The following is a 25,822-nucleotide window of genomic DNA, read 5'->3' as shown; positions in this document are numbered from 1 at the left end:
TTTTTTGTCTTTTATTGTGTTTTGCATTTTTTTTTTTTTGGCAGTACTGGGACTTGAACTCAGACTTTATTGGGTTTTGAACACCTAATAGTAGGGTTTTTTTGTTTTGGTGTGACTGGGGTTTGAACTCAGGGCTTTGTGCTTGCTAGGCAGGCACTCTTACCACTTGAGCCACATCTCCAGCCCCCGGTGAGGAATTTATAATGACCTCCTAACTAGTTCATTAGCCTCCAGTTGTACTCCCTCAGCAATAAATCTCCAGTACAGATAAAATGATCACATACAAGTGCAAACCCATTCACTCCAACCCTTTGTACAGGATCTTTCCTTCCTTCAGGCTCAGCTGTGCAGTCAGCACACTTCCTCTAGAACTTCCTTCAATGTCTTACATATTCCACCATGACAAGTAGGCCATCTGAGTACTACACATACACCAGAAATTTGCCTTCTAGCAGAACCCTACTTTGCTCTGTACTGCTAGTTTCAGATGTCTCTCCATCATTCCCTTCTAGGTGATGAACAGAATAAATATACTTAAAAAGAGTATATACCGAGTATATATTTATCAAAATAACTCTATTGTGATGAGTTGCCTTTTGGTGGTATTAGTACAAATTGAAGTAACCAAGATCCTGAGGTTTAGAAACTAAGATCCATTCTCATAAGTTTTTTGTGGTTATGGGATCAAACCCAGAGCTTCATGCACGCTAAACAAACACACTACCATTGAGCTACATGCCCAGGCCACCTCATAAGTTTTTAAAAGAAGCAAAATAAGCATATTTACTTAAAAAAACCAAACCTTAAGTGGCAAGGAAAAGTTGGTTACTTTAGAGAAATTCTTTCTGTACCTGTCTTTTACTATGACCCTCGCTTGTGTGTCAATCTCCATCTCTTCTTCATCTTCATTCACAGTTTTAATGACTCCATTTTCCTTGTTTTCCTCACTTAACAGCTCATAGCGTCCACTTTCTAAGGCTGATCTCCAGATGTGTCTATCTGTAACCTGTAATGAAATCCAAATGTACTAACCCTGGAAAATGGAGATGCTGCTCCTGACAGGTATGAAGTTCAATGTAAATAACAGTAATCCATGGATATTCTAGAACAGATTATCAATCAACAAGGGTCTAAACCTAAGGTTACTAAGTGGTCAAAACAGGATCCATATCACATAATGGCAACTATAATACCCGATTGTCTATTTGAAAAAAATCGAGTGATTTTTATGATTGACCACTTGATGGTGGCAAAAAGTGACAAATGATGGCAAAGGCCATCATTTGAATAGAAAACATATATCAGCTGCAAGTGGTGGCGCATGCCTGTGATCCCAGCAGTGGGGAGAAGGCTGAGGCAGGAAAATAAATGAGTTACAGGCCAGCCTAGGTTGTCAAGAACACATATCAAGGACACATATTCAAAAAAGGTAACAACAAAAAAAAAAAGACCAACAAACAAACCAGACTCAGTAGAAGAAGGCAGCAGCTAGTCAAGGAAGAAGATATCCTTACACATTTCAACATCTGATGAAAATATCACAAAACATTTTAAAAACACAAAATTAATAGTAAAAGGTCAATTGGATTCATTAAACTGTTTAGGAAGCAGATGGTCATATAGCATTTTTAAGTATACCCATACATAAGGGAATAAACTTAAGTTTTCATAAAAAAGTATACCATTCCTTTTTGTTCAAAACATACATTTTGCACATACCAAATAATTGAGAAATATGACCAAGATTGTGGACCAAGCAAATGAACTAAACTAAAAATGAGAACAGGTGCAAACCTTGACTGCTCCTAATGTTCCTTGATAGATTCTGTCTTCAATATCCAAAAGAAAGTCTCTGAGTCTCAGTTCCAGTTGCCTTTCTGCAGACATCTGAGATGGATCATGTGTACAGGAAGACCTTCCCCGAGTGCATGGAGGTTTATTATCCATTTGAGGTTTTTCTGAAATAATCAAATACCTCCATCATGATTTTCTCATTAAAGATGGTTATTCCATGTGACTCTTATGATTATGATAATGCACTTAGAAGTATTTTGTAAATTCACAAGGGCCAAAAATAACTTAAACATTAAATAAAATTTGCAAATCATAAATCTGATAAAGGGCCTTGAACTCAGAATATATATAAAAGAAAACCTCTTATAATTCCACAAGAAGACAAATACCCCACTTAAAAAGTGGGCAAAGGATCTGAACAGACATTTCTTTAAGGAAGATACACAAATGGCAATAAGCACATGCAAAGATGCTCACCACCATTAATTATTAAGGAAAGATAGAAAAGGAAAAAAAATTCAGTGAGGAACCACTTCATACCCTTTAGGATGGCTATAATAAAAAGCCAGTTCAAAAACGGAGGCCAGGAAGGTAAAACAAGTCCTGTCTGGGGGTTGGCACCAGTGGGAGGGGGGAGGATGTAAGGAAAGGGTGTAAGAGGGTAAATGTAGTGGAAACCTTATGCATTCATGTATGAAGATGGAAAAATGAGATCTGTTGAAATTGTTCCAGGAATGGCGGGAAGGGGAGATAAAGGAGAATGATGGAGGGGGTAAATTCAATTATATTGTAAGAACTTTTGTAAATGTTTCAATGTATCCCCCAGTTCAACAATACGATAATAAAAAAAATTTTTTTAAGTAAATAAAAAGTCAGATACTTTTAAGTCCTTGCAAAGAAATGGGAAAATGAAAACCCTCATGTACTGTGGGTGGGAAAGCAAAACAGTATAGCTACTTTGAGAAACAATCTGGCAGATCTTCAAGGACTTAAGCAGTTAATGACACAGTAATTCTGCTCCTAGATATAGCCTTTAGACAAATGAAAATCTATGTCAACACAAAAACTTATATGTGGATGCTTATAGCAGTATTCTTCAGAATGGCCAAAAGGTGAAAATAAACCAAATGTTTACCAAGTAACAAATGGATAAATAAAATGTAGTGTATATGTATAATGGAAGATTATTTGGCCATAAAAGGAAATGAAGTTCTGACACATGCCACATCTTGGATGAACCTTAAGAGACATTACACTAAAATGTCAATCACAGGGCTAAGTGTGGTGGCTCACTGGAGATAGGAGGACTGCAGTTTGAGGCAGGCCTGGCAAAAAAGTTAGGGAGATTTTATCTCAAAGAACAAGGTGGGTATGGTGGCTAAGCAGAAGTAAGTAATCTCAGCGAAGTAAGTAATCTCAGCTAAGTAAGATTGTCTGTCTGAAGTCAACCCAGGCAAAAATCTCGATTCTTTATCTGAAAAATAATTGAAGCAAGCCAGGCTTATCATGATGATGAGCTCATGCCTGTAATCCTATAATCCTAGTTACTTAGGAGGCAGAGATTGGGGGATCAAAGTTCAAAGCCAGCTCAGGGTAAATAATTCATGAGACCCCCATCTCAAAAAAAAAAGAAAAAAAAAAACCCCAAAAAAAGAGCTGGTAGAGTGCCTCAATTGGTAAGAGTGCCTGCCTAGCAAGCACAAGTCACTGATTTCAAACTCTAATACACACACACACACAAAAAAGCAAACCCAATGACAAAAAGACCATATGATTCCATTCATAAGAAATGTCATGAACAAGAAATTTAAAGCGAAAGATTTGTGGATGCTGAAGGTTTGGTGGGGTGGGGGGTCAGGAGGAAGGAGTATAGGGGAGTGGTAGCTAAAAAGTATAAAGACTTTTTTTTAGGGTCTGCAGTATGGCTCAAGGGATAGAGCACCTGCCTAGCAAGTTGAGGCCCTGAGTTTAAAGCCCAGTACTGCCAAAAACATTGTCTTTTAGTTTTATTCTTAAAGTGAGAAGCTCATAAAGGAGCCAAAACTTAGACACTGTCACAGTTTGTGACTCCAATATTATTTTATCTAGCATGGCAGATCACACATTGTTAAAAGGAACTTTGTTCTCTTAACAATTCAATAGATGTGCAAAGATACTTTTTTTTTTTTATTTATGGATCAAAGATCTTACTTTTACTTTTTTTTTTCTTTTCCATTTTCAATAGTTGCTGGAGTTTGAACTCAGGATCTTGTGCTTGCTAGGCAGGTACTCTACCACTTAAGCCAAACCTCCAGCCCACAAAGATTTTTTTCTGAGGTGATGAAAATGTCCTAAAATTGGCTATGGTGATGGTTGCATAGTTGTGAACATACTAAAAGCCACTGAACTTTCTTTAATTGAAGAATATAAAGAATTATGACCTCAAGCTTTTAATCCTGAGAAAAATTCACGTAGCCATGGTAACATGCTCCTAAATTTAAGCAGTTCTCTAGCCAGAGACTCTCATTTACTGAAAACTCACATCTAGAAATGCCTTACTACTTTCTCATATCTGTCATCAATGGGCCAGCCCTTGCAGCCAACCTCTAAAGAGATCATTAACAAAATTTGTTCTGGGCTCTCAGTCAAAAGCCTTAGTGAGTAACTTCACTCACTGTATTATATCCCAAACTGCCTCAGGCATTGTGATGGTTAATGTTTTCTTCCTTAGTGAAAGTGACAGTAAGGTTTATTAGGAAAGAACACTTTATTTATTTATTTATTTTTTTGCGGTACTGGGGTTTGAACTCAGGACCTATACCTTGAGCCCCTTCCACCAAGCCCCTTTTTTGTGAAGGGTTTTTTAAGATAGGGTCTTGTGAACTATTTGCCCAGGCTGGTTTTGAATCAATATCCTCCTGATCTTGCCTCCTGAGTAGCTTGGATTACATGAGTGAGCCACTGGTACCCAGCTAAGAAGTACACTTTCAACAGACTGGAAAGCAGGTCGTATCTAGAGTGAGAAGAGCACCCACTTTAGAACTGGAATGCTTACTGAGAAATTCTCAGCCCCAGGTCCACTGGCCCATAGGATGGGTTCCTAGGCCTGGGTCTTTAGATCATCTGTGTGAAATTCTCAGTCCTTGATCTATCTGTATGAAATTCTGGGCCCCTGGTCTATGTGATGGTTAGTCTTTTTCTTTTTGGTGGTACTGGGGTTTGAACTCAGTACTTCACACTTTCCAAGTTGTGTGTGAAGGCTAATCTTGATAGTCAACTTGATTGAACTGAGAGATGCCAAGGGGACTGATAAAGCACACCTGAGTGTGTCTGGGCAGGGTGTGTCCAGAGAGAACTGACATGTGGTACAGTAACTGGGGGGAAAGATCCCCTGTCCCTGAATGTTGGCAGCACTGTCCAATAGACTGGGGGCCCAGACAGAATAAAAGGGGGAAGGTGGAGGAAGCCACCTAGCACAGGGCATCCTCTCTGCTTCCTGGCTGCACGAGATGTTCTCTGTTCTGCCATGCCTTGCCCACCATGGTGTACTAAAACCATAAGCCAAAACAAATCCTCTCTTAAGTTGTTTCGCTCAGCTATTTGTAACAATGACAAAAAACTGACACAGTATCCAAAGTCTACTGATCAAGAAATGAGGGATCAGAAAGAACACCTATCTTTTCTACTGTAGATGGTTCCTCAGAATTCAAATAGGACACAATGGAATTTAGGGAACTTTTGTTTCTATAAAGAAATACACCCCCACACTGTGACTCACAAACTTCTGAGAGCATGGTAAAAATGAAAGGTAGTGTTTTCTAATAATCTTGTAAAATGTTTAATCCTAAATGACCAGAAAGAAAACTTACGTTTCCATTGAAAATTTACCTGAAAAATGAAATTTCTCTTCAGAAAAGTGGGCTAGCTGTGCACATATTCTGCTTTTCTCTTGCATCAAGGTTTCTTTTAAGGCACTTTCTCTATATCCTCTAGAGTTCAGAGCTTCAATAAGCTGGTCTAGCTGTTCACAAGAACTATAAAAGCACCACCGATTTGGCTTATGCACTGGTTTTGGCAGCTGGGCAGAATCATCACATGGACCTTGGTCAATGTTAGAGGTAGATTCAGACATCAAAGACTCTTCAGTTTTTGTAGATACCTGAGGAATTTGAGACTGTACATTATTCTGAAATGATGAAGGTCTGGGCAAAAGCATGTCTTCAGTGAGACCAGAGTAATCCTCTTCAATAAACAAACCAGGAACAGAAGGGAAAATCCAGTATCGCCTATACATGCGGTCCCGCCCCAAGGGAAAGATATTGGTACATGCTATGGCACTTTGGATTTTTTCTAAGAGCTCTTTCTCTTTTCGTTGGTATTCCTGCTTTAAGGCTTCTTCTTCTTCAGCAGTAAGAGACTCTCCCATTACACAGTTGATCTCTTCTTGCTTTGTAAATTCTTTAAATCCATTTTGTCCCCTTTTCCCTGTATTGAAATATATTATAATGATAATGTATCATTATCGTTATAAATTTTCACCAGAAAAATACACAGGCTCTCCAAGCTATTATGTATTATGGACTGCAATGTGCTCCCCCATACTCCAAATTCAAATATTGAGGCCCTAACTCCCAGAGTCACTGTTCTTGGACTCAGTGCCTTTAAAGAGGCAATTAAGATTACATGAGGTCATAGGGTGGGGCCTTAATAGAAGAAGATTAGTTTTCTCTTAAGAACAAATGTCTTGCTGTCTGGCATGCACTGAGAAAAAGCCAAGTGAGGACACAGTGAGAAGGAGCTGTCTGCAAGTTAAGAAAGAGGTTTCACCAATCCTGCTGACATCTTGGTCTTGGACTTTCAGCCAAGTAGTGTATTTCATTATTTTTGTGGTATTTCATTATGGCAGCCCAAGAAGACTAATACATTATGTTAATAAGAAATTGATAAGCTTAAATCTAATGAAACAGACAAAATGCATAAATTTTCATATTGGAGAACACAGTAGATAGAGTATGTTAGTTATCCTCTAACAGCTATCCAGTTCTTCCTCCAAGGCAGGAATCAGCAAACTATTTCTGCAGAATGTGAACTAGTAACTGTTAGGCTTTGTGGGTCATATACTCTCTCACAGCTACTCCATTCTGCCATTGTGGCACAAAAACAATGACATTTGTAAATCAATGAGTATGGCTGTGTTTAATGAAACTTACTTATGCAATCTGGGCACAGTGGCACATGCTTATAATCCCAGCACTTGGGAGACAGAGAAAGGACAATCAAAAGTTCAAGGCTAGCGTAGTGAGTTCTAGGCCTTCCTGAGCTATGTTTTAGGCCCGTGTTATGGTCTGAATTGTGTTCCCCCACATCCCAAATTCATATTTTGAAGCCCCAACCCTCAATGTGACTATTCTTGACATGGTGCATGTCAAGATCCTTATCTAGGGCTGGTGGAGTGGCCCAAGCAGTAGAGAGCCTGCCTAGCAAGCGTGAGGCCCTGACTTTGAGCCCCAATGACTGGAGAAAAAAAAAAGGCCCTATCTAAAAAACAAAAACAACAAGCACCAGTGGCTCACACCTATAATCCTAGCCATTCAGGAGGCAGAGATCAGGAGGATAGTGGTTTGAAGGCAGCTAGGAGAAATAGTTCATGAGATCCTATGTCAAAAATACTCAACACATAAAAGGCTGAGGTGGCTTAAGTGATTTAGGTCCATTCACATTTTTTAATTTTACAAATCCATTTTGATAATTTGTACTTTTCTAAGATTTTAATTTTTGCCTACATTTTCAAATTACTTCCAAAAATTGTATGTGTTGTTTCCTTATTTTTAAATTTCTACTGTCTATAGTTATGTTGCTCTAATTTTCAGTCCTAGATTTATTGTGACCATCCCTTCTTTTAAAAATAAATTTCAACAAAGGTTTGTCCAGCTTGTGTCATTTCTAAAGAACAAACTTTTGGCTTTGCTGTTCTCCTCTACTATACTTTTATTTTCTACTAATTCTTACTCTTATGTATTATTTCCTTTTAGTTGGGGGGGACAATCCAAATTTTCCCTTCTAACTTCTCGAATAAATGCTCACCTTACTGTATCTTCTTTCTAAACAAGTACTAAAATCTTCCTCTGTTGTAGAGGGGCAGGATCCAATCAACATTAATATACACTATTGATAAATCTTAAATATTTCCTAGTTTCCACTATGCTTTCTCTTTTGACTCATTACTTAGATGTTTTAACTGTAACCACTGAAGTTTTGGATTTTGAAACTGACTACATTACAATCAGAGAATACAGCCTCCATGATACTGGAGGTTTTCTAGCTACTCAGAGCAACCATTTAGGAAATTTTTATAGACAAAAATATTATAGGGGATAGTTAAGAACTCTCAGAAGTAATTTGTATCAACAGCTTTAAAAAAACAGTTTTTTCTGTGATTCAGCAATTTATGAAATTTTAAGGCAGCAGAGATTTTTATTCTCTGTAATATAATACCAATGTGAGTATTACTGATCTTTATGTCTCTAGCACACAGGAGGCATGCACGGTGATTGAATACATCATAGAATAAAAGTTTCTATCTGGTTTTATATCAAGTAATAAATGCAGAAACTAAAATGTGAAGTCATGAGCAGCTAATGTATGAGAGAGGGGAATACTGTCCCTCGTCTGTAAGTATAAATGGCATGTGAATAAGCACCTAATCGTAAACATACTAATCCGCTGGCATGGCGCTCATGTCGGTAGAGCCAGCACTCAGGCGGCTCAGGCAGGAGGACTGCAAGTTCAAGGCCAGCCTGGGTTACACCATGACACCCTTCTTCTAAACAACAAAAATAAAACAAAAACTCCATAAATGTACTCATACAACTTCACAACACCATTTTGTAACAAAATGGCTCCAATTTTATAACTTATTATAAGCTATGAGGCAATCATTTCAAACACACTCACACCCTGGAATCACAAATGGAATTATCTTAATATATATTTCAGAATAGCTGTATTAAAAATAAACACAAATACACCTTAAGAAATCTCATTATTACCCCTTCTGCTTTTTTTATGTGATCCTAGGTCATCTTCATCTTCAGTGACCATATCTTGGTCAAGTTCCTTTTGTTCTATTTCTTTGCTCTCAGTGCTAGTATCAAAATCTTCCCTTTCTTCCTCCCTTTAGGATAAAAACAAAGGTAAAAACATTTAATAGTGGATATGTAATTCCATTTATGAAATATTAATGCCTGTCTATGAGGTCCCAGGCATTATGTTTAGGAAGTAGTAAACAATATGACACAAGTTTATGGTCTTATAGAGAAAACTCTTTCTTTTTTGTTGTGGGGGGGCAGTACTTGGGTTTTAATTTCAGGACCTCCTGCTTGATAGGTACATACTCTAATTGAGCCACATTCACCCATCCCAACCAAATCTTGTCTCAGGGATCAAGAAAGGCTGGCTTGAAAAAGTAACATTTTAAACCACAAGACCAGAGAGATGGGGAAGTAGTGTGGAACAAGAGAAGGGAAATCTACATGTCTTGCAGAGGAGTAACATGGACAAAGGCAAGGAGCTGCAGAGAAAGGGAAGCAGCTTGCAGTTTTGAGGAAAACGTAAATGAGAAAGTAGTTATACAAGATATAGATGAGAAAAAAGTCCGTTTTAAATGATGCTTAGAAGAATGGGAAAAACCTGGAGAGTGTGGAAAAGAGAAACATGATTAGAAAGCATATTGGTTTCTATATGGAAAATCATCTTGGTGAGAAACTACTTGACGGGAGACCAGTACAGAAGTCACTGAAGCCAGGTATGCTGGTTCACATTTGCAATCCTAGCTATTAAGGAGGGGGCTATTCAGAGAATCAAAATTCAAGGCCAGCCCAGGCAAAAAATTTGGGAGATCCTATCTCAACTAATAAAAAGGTGGGCATGGTGCCATGCACTTGTCATCCTGGCTACCTGGGAAGTGTACATAGGAGGATTGCAGTCCTGGGCATAAATGCAAAACCCTATTTGAAAACTACCTAAAGCAAAAGATGGCTGGAGGCATGGCTCAACTGGTAGAGTTCTTCCTAGCAAGCACAATAAAAAAAAAAGTCATTTTAAGCCAGGCATGGTGGTGTATATCTGTCATCCCAGCTACTAGGGAGGCAGAGACTGGGAAGGATCTCATCCAAGGCCAGCCCTGGGCAAAAAGTCTGAGGCTCTATCTGAAAAATAACTAACACAAAAAAGGGCTGGGGGTGTGGCTCAAGTGGCAGAGCACCTGACTAGCAAGTTCAAACCCTAGTATCACACTCCCCCTCAAAAAAAGCACTGTAAGCAAGGTGGCTGGCTAGGTGATGGTGGCTTAGTGTAGGAAGAAGATAGGGAGACAAATATTGGAGGAGAGAAGTAAAATTTCAGATATATTAAGTGGGCAGAATCAATACAATATGGATGTTGAATTCATTATATTGTTCAAATAAAAACCAAAATTACATGGACCGTGGAGTAAATCCCATCATGTATGTTCTACATCTAACATGGAGTTTTGCAAGTTCACATGTATGTATTCAGGAGACAGAGATAAAGTATGAGTAAGACTGTATGAGTCAAAAAAATATAAAGATATGGAATCTATACCATACTCAATTTTCTTTTTGAAAAAACTGAGATAGGGGCTGGGGCTATAGCTCAATGGTAGTAGTAAACCATATGCTTTACATGAAGAGGCCCTGGGTTTAATCCCCAGCACCAAAAATAAAAACATTAAAAATGTGTGAGATTTTATATATTTTATTTATATATATATAATACATACCATAAAAACCACCATTTCAAAGTGTACGTTTAGTATATTCACAAGGTTGTGTGATCATTACTACTATCTTTTTTTTTTTTTTGTGGTACCAAGGGTTGAACTCAGGGTCTTATACTTGGTAGGCAGGTACTCTACCACTTAAGCCATGCTCCCATGTTCTAGAACATTTTCATCATTCCAAAAGAAAAACCCATATCCATTAATAGCCACTTCTCAATTCCTCTTCCTCACTGCCCCTGGCAAATATTCATTTACTTTCTATCTCTATAGATTGGGCTATTCTGAACATTTCACATAAATGGAATCATTCCATACCTGGCCTTGTAAGACTAGACTTTAACTTAGCAAAATGTTTTCAAAGTTCGTCTACATTGTAGTATACATCAGAACTCCAGTCTCTTGTTTTTTGTTTTGTTTTTTGGTGGGACTAGACTTTGAATTCAGAGCTGGGAGAACTCCATTCTTTTTTATGGCTGAGTAATATTCTCCTGTTTGATGGTAACCCACAAGACATGTATTAATTTTATACATTCACCAACTGATGGACATTTGGTTATTACTACTTTTTATAGTTAAGAATAATGCTGCTATGGATTTTTGTTTACCCTTTTTTTTTTTTTTTTTTTTTGGTGAATGTATGCTCTTAATTGTCTTGACTATTCCAAGGAGAACTTCTGTAATGTGGTTATATGCAGCCACACAGTTTTCACGGCTTGAACTGCCAAACTGTTTTCCAGAAGAGCTACACCCTTTTACCATCCTACAGCAATGTACAATAGTTCTAAGTTCTTCACACCCTTATCAGCAGCTGATGTCTATCTGATTATAGCCATCCTAGTGGGGGTGAAGTGGTAGTGTGGTTTTTATGTGCATTTCCCTGACAGCTAATGATATTGGGCATCTTTTCAGGCATACTGTTTTTTTTCTTTGGAGAAATGACTGTTTTCATAGCCAATCTTTACCTCAAATGTCATGAAAAGTAATAAAATACTTACACAACCTCTAAACTACTTAAGGTGATGCCGTCCTTTATTTATACCATTATCCAAACTTCCAATCTAATCCTTGTTCCTCTGTAAGGCCCAGAGGAGCTCTGTGAAACAATGTAGCTGTGATGGTGGTGGTCATGGAGGGGGACAATAAACTACTATTTATGCAAGAAATATTACTGGTTAAAAATGAACTATTAAAGCTTTCTGGGAAATTGCCATTTATAACATCTACTCTATGAGAAAATAGGTTCTACAATCCCTAATATTAACCTAAAAACTTTATATAACACATATATATACCTGATGACAAACTATATATAAACTTAATAGGCTTGCTAACATAATTATTATGTAACTCTAGAAAACTACTCTTACAATTTTGAAAGCATTTTAGAATTTAAGGTATCTGATTTTTACTCTTTTTTTTTTTTTCTTTTTGGCAACTCCGAAGTTTGAACTCAGGGCCTCACGCTTGCTAGGCAGGAGCTCTTACTGCTTGAGCCACTCTACAAGCCCTTTTCTGTGATGTTTTTTTGAGATAGGGTCTTGAAAACTATTTGCCCAGGCTAGCTTTGAACCTGTGATCCTTCTGATCTCTGCCTCCTAGGATTACAGGAGTGAGCCACTGGTGCCTGGTGCTTCTACCACTGAGCCACTCTGCCAGCCTGATTTTTATTCTTTATGTATGTTAGGATGAATAAAGAAAGTCAAATGAGAAGTGCAATTCAAACCATACCCTATAGATGTATCTGCAGATGAATTTCTTTGCTCATCGTCCTTTAGTTTTTCTTGTTTCTCTTTCATTTTCTGTTCTTGCTCCTTAAGTTTTTCTTCCTTCCTTCTACGTATTCTGAAAGTCAAAAATAATAGATTATAGTCTATCTGACACAAAGACACTTCTAACTTACCATCTTGCCTATCATCAAATTTGAGGAAGTGCTCCAAATGTTAGTACAAACAATTATGTGAGAATCTATTCATAGTCTTTCTGTGTTTTTGTTTTCTTGCAGGGCTGATGATTGAACCCAGGGTCTTACACATACTAGGCAATCTCTTTGTAAAGCCATCCAACATCCAGCGTAAGTCAATGCCACATTAGAACACAATGTGAAACATAGTTTTCAACACATAAATGGCTGTCAGTAGCATGACTGATAGTAATTATCTCTTACCTTGCAGCTGCTTCTTCTCTCTCTTTTCGATGTTGTTCTGCTTTTAACTCTCGGAATTCCTGCTTTGCCTGTCGTAATATATCAACATAATCCTCAATAAAATCCCTAGTAGAAACTAGGGTCAGTAGCTTTCCACAGAGAGCATGAAGTATCTTCATTTTTTCTCCTGCCAAAAATGGGCAAACAACTTCTGTGTTATCAATGTGAATAAAAGGAATTATGTTTTAAAAGTTTTAATTTGTGGCTCAATATGAAAATGTCTAATAAAGAAAAGTGTCTTATGATCAAACATGTCAGTGGCATCTTTTCAAAGCATTTATTTATTTATTTATTTATTTATCTATCTATCTATCTATTTATTTATTTATTAATACATACTGGGGTTTGAACTTGGGGCCTTGCAATTGCTAGGCAAGCACTCTACCACTTGACCATGCCCCCAGACCCTCAACCCCTCCTCCTTGCTACTACATAGCCCAGAATGGCATCCAACTTGTGATCCTCCTGCCTCTGCCTCCTGAATCAGGCATTACAGGTGTGCACACCCAAAGTTTCAGGAGCAACTTTGGATTCAATTTAATAGTTATGTGATACAAGAGGCATTTCTGAATACTAATGTGTACCCTATATACTAGTTAAGTGAACATGAAAAATTTCTTAATTGCAAAAAATTATTTTTCAAATTTCAATTTCTAGACTGAAGTTTAAGTCAAAACTAAGTTATAACCACATGAATTAAAAAAGTGAAAATTGACAAAATACAACTCTAAAGAGACTGCACAAAAACCCTGCCATACATTATAAAGACTATGTGAGTGTTTGGAATGAAGGTACACTACATTTATTATATGTCCTGTAAAGTATATTAAAGTAAACTCTATTTGTACACTAAAACTTCTTTTCCCTTATTTTTAAAAAATATTTTAAAATTTATTTTGTGGTGGTGAGGATCAAATCTAGGGTCTCACACATGCTAGGCAAGTGATCTGCCAGGGAGCTACAACTCTAGTCCTAATATTTCTTATTTTAAAAAGGAAGTATAGCCAGGTATGATGGTGTACTTGGCCTTGAGACTGAGGCAAGAAGATCATGAATTCAAGGCCAGCCTGGGCTACATAGTGAGACCCTGTCTCAAGAAAAAAAGTGAAAAATAACTTCATCATAACCCTACAGACTGTTTCTCAGACCTCAACACTTACTAAAGCAGACAGCAGAATTTAGCAGTTTAAATTTCTGATACTCAAGTGGATAAAAAAGCTAATTTTATTTAATTTTATTTTAATTTTAGTGAGGACTAGAATCCTCACTTATCGTTCTGTACTTAGTAGATGTAATATGTTAACCATAGTTTTCTTTATTTTTGCTTTTTGCATTAGTTATTTTTCAGGTAGGGTTTTGAGTTTTGCCCAGGGCCAACCTCAGACCATGATCATCCTACCAAGGGCCTCCCTAGCAGCTGGGACTTGAAGCATGCACTACCACACCTGGCTTATTGGTTGAGATGAGATTTCAGTAATTTTTTGCCTGGGCTGGCCTTGAACCTTGATCCTCCCTATCTTCACCTCCCAAGTAGCTGGGACTATAGGAGTAAGCCACCAGGTCAGGACGTAGCTGCAAATTTTTTAAATATTAGAAAATCCAAATTAAAAAGGAAGTCATAAAATTAAAGTTCACAAGAATAGTATATTCATTTGGGTCACGGTATTCTAATAATTTTTTCTTCAAAGACTATTTTCTCTCATTCTCTTTTATAACTGGTTTATCACCTAAAATTTCTCATTAGCTACTTAGTTTTCTGCCAAAAGAGATGTAATAAGGTAGGAAGTAAGCAGATTATAAAAACTCCAACTTGCAAAGTTTACCTGGTGTCAAATCATACACCGAAGTGCTTGACAGTTTCTTCACTAGACTGGGATTGCTTAAACGAAGCTCCATACAGGCATCATCTGTAGCATCAAATCCTCCTCGTTTCTGGTATCTGTACTTTGCATTTGCTGATGTTACATCAGCACCTGAAGCTAAGATGTGTAGTCTGAGGATTTCAGAAAGAGTGCAGCTATCAAGGTCCAAGCTTTTCAAACTGCAGCCTATAGTTGTTAAAAATGAAATAGTAATTTAGAATATAGATGATAAATACTTAGCAATGTAAAATGTACCTTTATAAATTAAAAATAAAAAGCCAAACAAAAAAATAAAACCCACACATACCCTGGTGTAACTGTGGCCATGCAGCTGCCAAAGATGCAACTGCAGACAGTGCAGATTTTGTGGGGTCTGCATCTTCATCCAAAGCCTCTGTTAAATCTTTAAGGAAATAAATACTTTATTCGAATAAATACTTTATTCGAGTCAAAGCTTGAGTATTTGGGAAGAATGCCCTTTTAAAACAGCTTAACATTCAGGAACCTAAAAAAACCAACACTCAGTACAAGCATTATTCACATTCTGTCTAGCCTCCACCTACAACTAACTATAAATCCTACAACATGTACTCCACATTAACATTTCCCTACACAGCACAGAGAAAACAAGTTCCAAATTACCAACAAGATACACTGACCTATTCCAAAAAATGATAAAATCCATTTTTTATCCCTCTCTTCAATATAACTTTAAAGTCTACTTTGAAATTTGCAATCTATTTAAAGATACCTCAAGTCCTAAAGCCAGAACTCCTGTCACTTAGTGATTTATCTTTTTTATTCAAATTTCCTTATTTTGAAAATTCTCTGATTTAAGAAACAATAGGAAGATTTCTCTGTATTTTCTACATATATTGCTTTGGCTTTGAAAGCAATGCTTGGCTTACAAATAGGACTAAAGAGCAAATCTGCAAATCTACTGGTACTATATATTTAAAGCATTAATGCAAACAACTATTCCCAATAATACATATACAAAAATTAAAGTAACTATTAAAATCCGTCCACTTACCAACAAAAAACAAAACAACCTCTGTTATATCACAGTAATGTACAGAGCTTCAGATATTCAGTGTATTCCAGTTTTAGCTCTGCCAGTGCCTAGTTATCTATCTTTTAGACAAATCACTTAATCTGAGCTTCTAGATCTGTGGTTTGAAATACAAAGTGAAATGTTTCTTAGAAGCCCAATTAAAAAAAGAAATAAAAGACACCCTTATTAAAATGGGGTAGGAAGGTGAGAATTATGCTCATTTATCTTTTCAACTCTCTGACAGTGGCACTACTGCATCTCTGAACAACTCATAGCAAACTTTGGATTAGTTTGAAAGTCACTAGTCTAATTTGGTTCTGTGATTCCTTAGCCTTCTATCATATGATTCCCTTACAAAGTTTACAAGCTGACAAAATTAACCTTAAATAACAGACTGCTGTCCTTTACTAAAGGAAAAGGCAGCTATGGGATCATGTCTCATAACAATCATTGGCTCTTTTTTGATACTTAAAGAATGAACAGGACCAGGAAGAAGTTCTCTAATTTAATGCACGTCAGTCATGTCCATCAGGCTTAATCTAGCCCAAGTGACAAACGTTCTTCCTTACCAGGAAAACACCAAACCTAAAGCTTTCTCAATTTTCATTTTATATATAAAGCTGGACAAAATTATTACGCACTCTAAAATTAGTTATAGTCAAGTCTAAATTAACACACAGCTATAAAAAGTGTGTTGGCAGAAGTCACCACGTTCAACCTATACTATCTATAGAAAATTGTAATTTCCTAAAACTAAGATTATAAAGTCTTTAGGAAATGAACCACCAACAAAATGACAGTTTACTTTTAATTGTGTTAAATAAAGCAGCATGGTAAGATATGAAATCTTTAATGCAGTTTTCTACCATGGCTCTTGAGAAACTAAATACCACTTTTAGGATTTGCTTAGAGGTAGAGGTAGCCACTTGATAGCTGAACTGTGCCAATGTGACTATGTGAAGCACATGTGTATCTTTTTTTTTGGTGGTGCTGGAACTTGAACTTAGGGCTTACATCTCAAGCCACTCCATCAGCCCTAATTTTGTGATGTGTTTTTGGAGATAGGGTCTCTTGAACTATTTGTCTGGGCTGGCTTTGAACCATGATCCTTCTGATCTCTGCCTTCTGAGTAGCTAGCATTACAGGCATGAGCCATTGGTGCCCATACATCTTAATGTAGAATTAGGTATGTGCAATTCCAACACTAAACAATGATATCTCAGGAAATAAACAAAACTATTCTATATATGGAGGATGCTCCTATAGTGATACTTCAGACTAAAGACAGGAATTGACATATTTAGTGTAAGATCTTAAAAATTGGGCTGGGGGTGTGGCTCAAATAGTAGAGTGCCTGCCTAGCAAGTGCAAAGCCTTGAGTTCAAACCCCAGTACTGCCAAAAAAAAAAAAAAAATTCTTAGAAACTGATAGTCAATTTTCTAAGATTTGGTATAAAAACAGAAAGATCAAGGACCAAGCAAATTAAATCTTTTTAAAAACATTTGATTTTATAGGCAACGCTAAGGAGGCAAACATTCAAATTTTCAGCTTTGTTGACATATTTGAGGCAATACAGAATCATTATGCAGGTCTATATCAGCTTCCCTGAGTTTGTGTCATCTTACCTGTTTTTTATTTTTGGTGGAACTGGTATTTGAACTCAGGGCTTCATACTTCCAAAGTAGGCGCTCTATTGCTTGAGCCATGCCTACAGTCCATTTTGATCGATTATTTTGGAGATGGAGTCTCATGAACTATTGCCTGGGCTCAGCCTCAAAAGTAGCTAGGATTATAGACTTGAGCCACCAGCACCCAGGTCCCTTACCTCTTTATTAGCCAAGATTCCTTAAGCTACATCTCAGGTTCTTCATATGTAAGCCCCCCTTCCCCCACCAAAAAAAAATCTACCTCACAAAAGTGGTATGAGGATTAAATAACATATAGTGCCTTACATCACTTACTAATTATGTGATTTTCAGTAAATAACCTCATTAAATCTGAGTTTTCTTATCACTAATATAGAATTCATTATTTTCTCTTCTGCCCATTTTTTCCCTAGCTAGAAACTGCAGGAAAAATTGTAGTTAAAGAAGAAGGAGGGGGGCGGGGGCGGAAAAAAAAATTCAGTCCCATCTGACTATCCAACTGCTTTCAGGAAGACTGTGGAAAAGACTGTCCTATTATAAGACAGAAGGAACAGATGTGAGGAAAAATGAAGTTATACCTAGGGGAATAGCTTACTGAGACTGAAATAACCACGTAACATGTGGCCAGTAGTAATTGGGTAGTGAGAGATCGTTGAAAAATGCCAAACTAAGTTTTTTTCTTCCTAACATTTAAATAAGTATTTTCAAATGGAACTTTAAAACCTTTACTTAATGGCCAGTATTTATTCAGATAGGCCTGGTATTTATACAGTGTTAGACAGGGAAAGAACTATAAAAATTATAGATCAAGAAAATCATGTTAGAAAATAAAATGGCAAGACAAACACCAACAGTTTTATGTATTTTTTTCCTTTATTTCCTTTTCACTCTATTTCTTCTTTTAAATTCCACCAGGACTTCCAAAACTACAAAATTCATCTGCTTTAAATCCTGAATTAAATACAGCTTTATGTCTTGTGTTAAGATCAGAACTTGATCAATAACCTTATAATGTTATTGGCCATTAATGTAACACAATGGTTAAATGAATGCTTTTGTTTGACTAAATTACTTGAGATGACAATGACAGCCATACTGTTAAAATGGCCTTAATAAGGAGCCTCTGGTGATTAGCTGTCAAGCTATTTTGCTTGAACTCCCATGATAAAATCAAAAGGTAGCCAACGTCAAATGCATATTCATCTATGTTCTGATGCTTTGGGACCAGGCACAAAGAAAGATGACTCAAATTATCTAAGGCTAACAAACTATCTGTATGTAATGACCCATCTTTTTATACCAACATTCTGAGACATCTCCAGGTATTACTGTTTTCTTTTGTTTTTAATACTGGAGCTTTGAACTCAGGTCCTTGAGCTCTTCCCCTTAAGCCACACCCACAGCCCTCTTTTTCTTTTATGAGACAGGGTCTTATTATGTAGCCCAGGCTGGCCTTGAACTTGAGATGTTCCTGCCTCTGCCTCCTAAATGCTAGGACTGCAAGTGTGTGCTATCAAACCTGACTCTCCTGTTAATTTTTATGCAATACACCAAAGTGTTGTTTAATCAAATCTCTGGTCTTAAATCTTAATATGTGCCAAAGTTCACAGAATATTATTCAGAAAGCCAAATCAATCTTGTAATATAAATGCTTAAATATTTCCTCTGATTGAAGTAAATCTTAAAACAGTAAACATACTATTTAAAAAAAGGGGGGAGGTTTCTTCAAGAAATTATTCCTATGTTAACATATAATATACCGACTCTAGATAGTAAAGAGCACAGAATTTAAAAAGTAAAATTTCTAGTTCGAACTAGTGAAATGTAAATTAATTCTGGTCTAAAAACTGTCCATCTGGAATGAAATCAGCAGTAGTATCTTTAATTTAAAGCATTAACATGTGGGTGTGGTGCCACCTGCCTGTAATCTCAACTACTCTCCAGGCATAGGAAGGAGGATCAAGGTCTGAGGCTGGCTGTGTGCAAAAACTTGAGACGACTAAAGCAAAAAAAAAAAAAGGCTGAGGTGTGCCTCGGCTCAAATGGTAGAACACCTGCCTAGCAAGTGAGAAGTCCTCAGTACAAACCTCAGTACTTGGGTTGTGGGTGGGGGGGGGCAGGGAGAGAATCTTAAATTTTTCTTTAGGTGGAGCAAAAAAAATAGGGTGGCTATTTAGCAGAATCTCTTGGGATTACAGATACTAGCCAGTGAAATCTGCAATGCTCCTGTATCAGGAAAAATCTAAAGAAATAAAGCAAGACAGGTTGGGGGAAAACGTTTTTAAGGGTGCTAGAAACAGGTTTCATTAAAAATCAAGTATTTATAAAATAACTGGCAATATATTGTTAGTATAATATAATTTAGCAACAGGTAACCTAAAGAACTACATTTCTAGTTGTAAAAGCCAGGCTTATTTTAAAATAACTTTGAAAAAAAATAGTTTCACTACAAAGCTACTATGGTTCAATCAGCAATAATGTTGAACTCTGACCTTTGGTGTCAGCATCAGTTATTTGCTCTTTGGCTACTTCCTCTTCTTCTTCAGCTATCGCCTGGAAGATTGCAGTCAGGAAGAAAAAAAGCAATTCACATAGTGGGCCTTCACTGTCATTTCCTACAAGAGCTTCCTCTAATACTTCTGTGGATAAAATGTTTAAAATAAATTTAAAGTTCTGTTCATTGCTAAAAAAACAAAACAAAACAAAAAAACTCCATAGGAATCATAAACATTAACTCAGTATTAGCCTGTGTTAAGTGTCTATTAATGAAAGTAGAGCCCAGCATTATCCATGCCAAAATAAAAAATTATGATTACAATACAATCATAAGCCATAGTCACTGCATTCAAGAAACCCAAAATAGTCTCAAGAGGCCAAAATAATACTTCATCTTAATTTAAATGTGAAGCACAACTGTAGGTAAATTTAAAGTTTAATTTTATTCTAGTAACAATGTGAAGATTTGTAATTGTTGTCCTATTGTTGTTGAGAGCTATGTGTAGTACTTACCAAACAGTGCATAGGAGAGATAACTGTCAGCTTTAGGTTTTAATCCTAATATTGTGTTTGAATGTAAAATAAATGTTTCTCATCTAATTCATCTTACCTAAATCAGCACTATTTAGCTGTTCTTTATTTGTAAGGCATAATGACTCATGTGTCACTTAGCTCGTAAGGAAAAACTAAAGAATTGGAAAGCTGTGTTGGAAAATATGCTATTATCAAAATAGGAATGGCAATATAATTCTGACTTCAAGGGTCCCTACATGAATCTTAATAAAATTATTTTGTTATTTATCAGCTAAAAACTCAAAATTTGATCCAAATTCTTTTTCATACTAAACGCTATTATAAATGTTTACACAAAGTATGTAAATACACAGGCAAAACAGAATTACAAATTAAAAGCAGGCAATAACTTGTCTATCAACATGCACATACTGCTTTCTACTCTTAAGCTCTAGAGGATCTTTAACTGCTCTGACCAGGGCAATGTGGCACAAGTAAGGCTGTGCCAGTTCTAAGCCATGCCTTTCAAAGGGCAGGCAGTTTCTGCTTCCCGTGGAGGCTGACTCATTGTAACCACATGGGATACTCTAAGACAAAACTGGACAGTTAGGTTCAGTGATCCTATAGAACTTTGAGAGGTAACTTGGTTTTTTTTTTTTTTATTGTTGTTGTTGTTGATTTTTGTTTTGTTTCTTTGCTTTTGGTGACACTGGGATTTGAACTTAGGGCTTCACTCTACCACTTAAGTTACAACTCTAGCCCCAATAACTTTTTTTTTTTTTTTAAGCCACTATTTTAGGGTAAACTATAACACAGCAAAAGATAATTAAGAGTACTTGCCTAGGGTTACTCCCTCAGGAAATTCATCTTGAAGATCAAAAAGTTCCCCAAATGCATTAAGGAACTCCAAAACCATCAGAGCGTCACCAAAGATTTCAGGAGGTAGTCTAGTTTTCACTGGAGTTGGTTCTGGAAGTTCCTGCAAGGTTAAACAATTTGTGTAACTCTTTGAACCAAGTATAGGAAATTAAAAATGGAAGAGATACTCTTTTGTTTCTTTTTTTTTTTTTGGTTTTTAGCCGTACTGGGTTTGAACTCAGGGCCTCCCGCTTGCTAGGCACTCTATGAGCCGGAAGACAGGCTCTTTACCTAATAAGAATTATTCCATGTATGCTGGTAGTCCTCAATCAACTCTGTAGCATGCTTATCACATCACTGTTGCAACTTATTCCAACTTTACTAAATCACTGTCCCTAGGAAGGAACTGTGAGACATATTTTCCTTCCTGAAACTAAGAAAATAACTTTAGGCTGAAGTGTATTTCTAGTTAAAAGGGTCTTTTCTTTTTTTTTTTAGACAGAGCCTCGCTAGCCCAGGCTAGCCTGGAACTCACTATGTAACTGAGATTGCACTGCCTTACTTTTCCAAGTGCAGGGAGGGGGATGGAATTACAGGTGTGGGCCAATGCGCTCAGCTTCTTAAATCAAGTTAAGCCAAATTAACTGCACAATTATTTTAAAAGCCAATCTCCTTATGACATAGAACATAATCCACCATCTACTGATTTAGAAATGGTTCCTTGCAAGCTGAGGTGAATGAGTTTGTTTTAGATTCTGCTAAAAATATACACAGAATTCTTGTGATTGCTCCCCTATTCCCTCCCAATAAACCTAAGTGCTGGATTGTCAAGGATCACAAAAACCGACCAATTATTTCTGCAGAATAATAATCATTGCTAAAGCTTGTTATAAAACACTAACAATAAAACCTTGGAATTCTATGAATGAATATTTGCTTAATTGGTTATTTCCTCTCTTAAGGATGAAGAAAACAGGCTGCTATTAAAGAACAGAAACATTTCAGCTGGGTGTGGTGGCCCATGCTAGTAATCCACAGCCGAGGCCGGAGGATAGGAATTTGAAGACAGCCAGGGCTACACAAGGAGATCCTGCCTCAGAAATAAACAACAAACAGAAAAGAAACGTTTCATGAGCAAAGCCACACAGGACATATTAAAGACACATGTGTGCAGAACATTATATAGCATGCTCATACCTTAAGGTCATCACATTCCATATCTTCTCTGGGTTTACTCCACTGTTTTAAGTATTCCATATATTTTCTCTTTTCTTCACGTAATTTCTCTCTTTCCTAACAAAAAAGGTTAATAAAAATTCTCAGAAGAAATTAGGAATCATCACCATCACCTGACCACTTGTTAGAAATGCAAATGCTTGGGCCCCTCCCAGGCCTACTGGACCAGAAGCTCTGGATTAAGATAAGAAATTGGTGGTTTTAATGCACACTAAAGTTTTAGAACCACTGATCAAGAAAAATGCCTAACAAAATAATGCTACAAAGATGGAAAATGCCTGGAACACAGTAACTCATAGTAGCTCCACTTCCTACTTCAATTACATCTTCACAAAGTAAACTATCAGAGTACCTACAATAAAACCTCCCTTATATTTTTAATACAGTTGTTATTTTCAAGGTTCATTTGAACCTGATAACAACCTAGATACACACAGGGAGAATACAGCAATAGCCTTCTCTTTTTTGTAATCTAGGTTATTTCTCTTGTTCACATGATCTTTTGAAACCCTTACTTCTTGGTTCTGGTATTTGTACATGTAGAGAGCATACATTTACCTTTTCTCTTTCTATTTTAAGTCTCTCTTTTTCTTCTTTTTTCTTTAGTCTCTCTTCTTCAATGATTTTCTTCAATTCTTCCCTCTTTTTCTCTTTGTCTTCCTTTTCTTTTTTCTTTGCTTCTAGGGCATCTGCTTTTTCTTTTTTCAATTTAGCCTTTTCAAAAGCTGTGGAGAAGGTTAAACTTTAAACTGTATACATAAAAAAATACTGTTGGCATTTTTTGATGTAACAAAGTGGTCCTGAAATAACTTAAGGTTGAGATTAGTAGAGACTCCCAAAATTCCTGAACAGAAGTCGAAGGCAATTGGTTAAAAAGGGAAAAACAAACTGGCTGGGTTTAAGACAAGCCACAGCACCAGGATAAACACACTCTGTTGTGAAAGCCCAGATACTCACACTGGGGTCTGAAGACCAGCAGCAGGGTAATCTTGTTAAAAATGCAGAATCTTAGCCCCCATACAAACCCACCAATTCAGAATCCTCATTTGAACAGATTCATATGCACATTGGAGTTTGGGAAGCAGTGTTTTAAAAAGGCTGTGTGAATCAAATACAGTGGCCCATAACAGTCTGGAAACTCCTACCTTCTGCTTAATCTAGCATTAAACAGTTTAATAGGAGAGATACTATACTTGAAATATTGTTTTAAGAGATGAACATGTCTCATTAAAGAAAAAAATATCAGCAGTTGTATGAAGGAATAAAACACTTACACTTTAAAAAATAAACCAGACTCCTATATCATTTTAGGAAAAAAAAACCTACCTAGGCACAGAGAAATAGTCTTATTCTAAACAGTTTTGGGGAGAATGTTAAACTCACCTAGTGCCTTCATTTCTTCCTGTTTCAAAAGTCTCTCTCTTTCTTTAGTTGCTTTGTTCCTACATCCTACAATAGTTTGTTTATCAGCAGTGCTGTCTTCCTAAAAACAAACCAAGAAACTAAAGATGTAAACCACAAACTATACAAATTGATGGTTTGGTTGGTTCTTATAGTAATAAAAAATTAAAAGCCCACATTAGGACTGGGGATGTAGCTCTGTGGCAGAGTGCGTGCCTAGCAATATGCAAGGCCCTGGATTTGATTCTTAGCACTGGGGAAAAAAAAAAAGTTCACACCAATCACAACCTTCAATACTAAAATGAGGTTTTAGAGCCAGGCATGGTAATACACACCTGTAATCCCAGCTTCTCAAGAGGGCAAAGCCTCTGTTAGAGGCCAACTTGAGCAAACGTTATTGAGGTTCTATCTCAAAAACAAAACACAAACAAAAGAGCAGGGGACATGGTCCACGTGATAAAGTGCTTGCCTACCATGAACCACGCCCTGTGATCAATTCCCAGAACTGCAAAAATAAATAAAATAAAATGAGGTTTAATTCAAAAGTATAAATGAACTTTTAATAATTCTAATCATAAAAATATACAGGACCTGAGATAATGCTAAAATTGTACAAATTAGTAGAATATCCCAGGAAAGATAACTGATAATACACAGAGAGATCCTTAAAAAAAGATACATTAGAAAAGCAAAAAAATTCTCCAAGCTACTTTACAAAATACATGGTGTAAACAAGAAAAATGAAAGAGGAAGAGAAAAGATATGGCAGAAACATTCTTGTGGCCAAGGTAAATGTCAAAATTTTATTTTTACTTTATTTCTTAGAGTGTCTCTAACCTGCTCAAATGTGTATAACATTATCTCATAATTCACTTGCGTATCTGAATACCTAAGCATGTGCTAGGCATAGTACTAAATCATGGTGGTAAAAAAGAAGGCTTCGTCCCATTCCTCATGGATAGTGTGGCAGGAGTGAGGTCTTAAATGAGTACAATAGGAGAAGGCTTATGACAACTAAAGCTCAACATAAGGGCCAGGGGCATGGTCCAAGTGGCAGAGTGCTTGCCTACCATGCACCAGGTTCTGATCTTGTTCTGCTTGCTCCTCTTATAGCACAAGTAACTCTTGGCCAACACTTAATGAAAGCCTAGAAATGACTTATGACTCTTCAGTAAATTCTAAATTATGCTGAATGTGCTACAAACTATTCTTAGAAGTAGTGGAAGCTGGCCTGTAAATCTTTACAGCCATCAGCAATTCTTTTGTATTTGTTTGGGGGGCATGTGTGTGGGGCGATGTACTGGGCCTTGAACTCAGGGTCTTATGTTTGCTAGGCAGGTGCTCTACCACTTGAGCCACTCCACCAGTCATTAGCAATTCTTAACCAGCAGAGCAGAGCAAAAATAAATGTATATAATGAGAGCAAGAAAAAATAAAAATACAGAAGGAAAAAGAATCAAGTGATCAGAATAATCCAAAATAAATTTCTCCAATTTGGGCAGCTGGATCAGGTTATCAGTTTGTCCAATTCCAGAAACTTCCACAGTGTCCTTGATTTGTGAATTGGGATTTAAAATGGCAAAGCCCCAAAGAAGGAAAATTCCTTACTGCTAAAGATGAGAAAGATAAATTGGGAAGTGAGCACAGAAATAACTCATAACTCAACTTATACCGCCCTTCCCTTTCAGTTGTAACACTCTTTAGGGAAGATTCAGTTTGCCAGGTCATGTTAAGGGGAGGACACTAAAGGGAGGGTGAGGGTAAAAGAAGGAAGTAAAGAAGGTGAATACGGTTGATGTACTTCCTATACAAGAATGAATATAGAATTTTAAAACCTGTTGAAATCACAACAAGAAGGGTACTAAGGTAGAGAGGAGAAAAATGGAGGGGACGAACCAATTTGGTTTACAATACATATATACTTGGAAATGTCACAGGAAACTCCCTGCATAGCTATCTTAAACAAACAAAAATGTCTT

At 36.8% G+C, this 25,822-nt stretch overlaps 1 protein-coding gene and 1 long non-coding RNA gene across 3 annotated transcripts in view; one reads left to right on the top strand and one right to left on the bottom strand.

Annotated features, from left to right (window-relative positions):
- Baz1a (bromodomain adjacent to zinc finger domain 1A) overlaps positions 1-25,822 on the bottom strand; it is an 85,418-nt gene that overhangs the window by 12,124 nt on the left and 47,472 nt on the right. The window contains exons 7-19 of one of the 2 annotated variants that reach the window (XM_074068160.1): positions 23,826-23,925; positions 23,001-23,167; positions 22,404-22,499; positions 21,189-21,327; positions 19,832-19,978; positions 14,946-15,041; positions 14,600-14,824; positions 12,738-12,903; positions 12,302-12,415; positions 8,823-8,947; positions 5,662-6,258; positions 1,795-1,958; positions 852-1,006 (exon numbers count right to left, since the gene is read on the bottom strand). In XM_074068160.1, coding sequence (XP_073924261.1) covers positions 852-1,006; positions 1,795-1,958; positions 5,662-6,258; positions 8,823-8,947; positions 12,302-12,415; positions 12,738-12,903; positions 14,600-14,824; positions 14,946-15,041; positions 19,832-19,978; positions 21,189-21,327; positions 22,404-22,499; positions 23,001-23,167; positions 23,826-23,925 — 2,291 coding nt within the window. The remainder of the gene's footprint in view (positions 1-851; positions 1,007-1,794; positions 1,959-5,661; positions 6,259-8,822; positions 8,948-12,301; positions 12,416-12,737; positions 12,904-14,599; positions 14,825-14,945; positions 15,042-19,831; positions 19,979-21,188; positions 21,328-22,403; positions 22,500-23,000; positions 23,168-23,825; positions 23,926-25,822) is intronic. The other variant, XM_074068159.1, reaches the window with a different exon arrangement.
- LOC141421596 (uncharacterized) lies at positions 954-24,161 on the top strand. Its single transcript, XR_012446194.1, has 2 exons — positions 954-1,062; positions 22,169-24,161. It is a non-coding gene; the product is annotated as an uncharacterized lncRNA (long non-coding RNA).

The sequence above is a fragment of the Castor canadensis genome, chromosome 3, assembly GCF_047511655.1.
Source record: "Castor canadensis chromosome 3, mCasCan1.hap1v2, whole genome shotgun sequence".
Lineage (NCBI taxonomy): Eukaryota > Metazoa > Chordata > Mammalia > Rodentia > Castoridae > Castor > Castor canadensis.
This window is presented reverse-complemented; position numbering and strand designations above follow the sequence as displayed.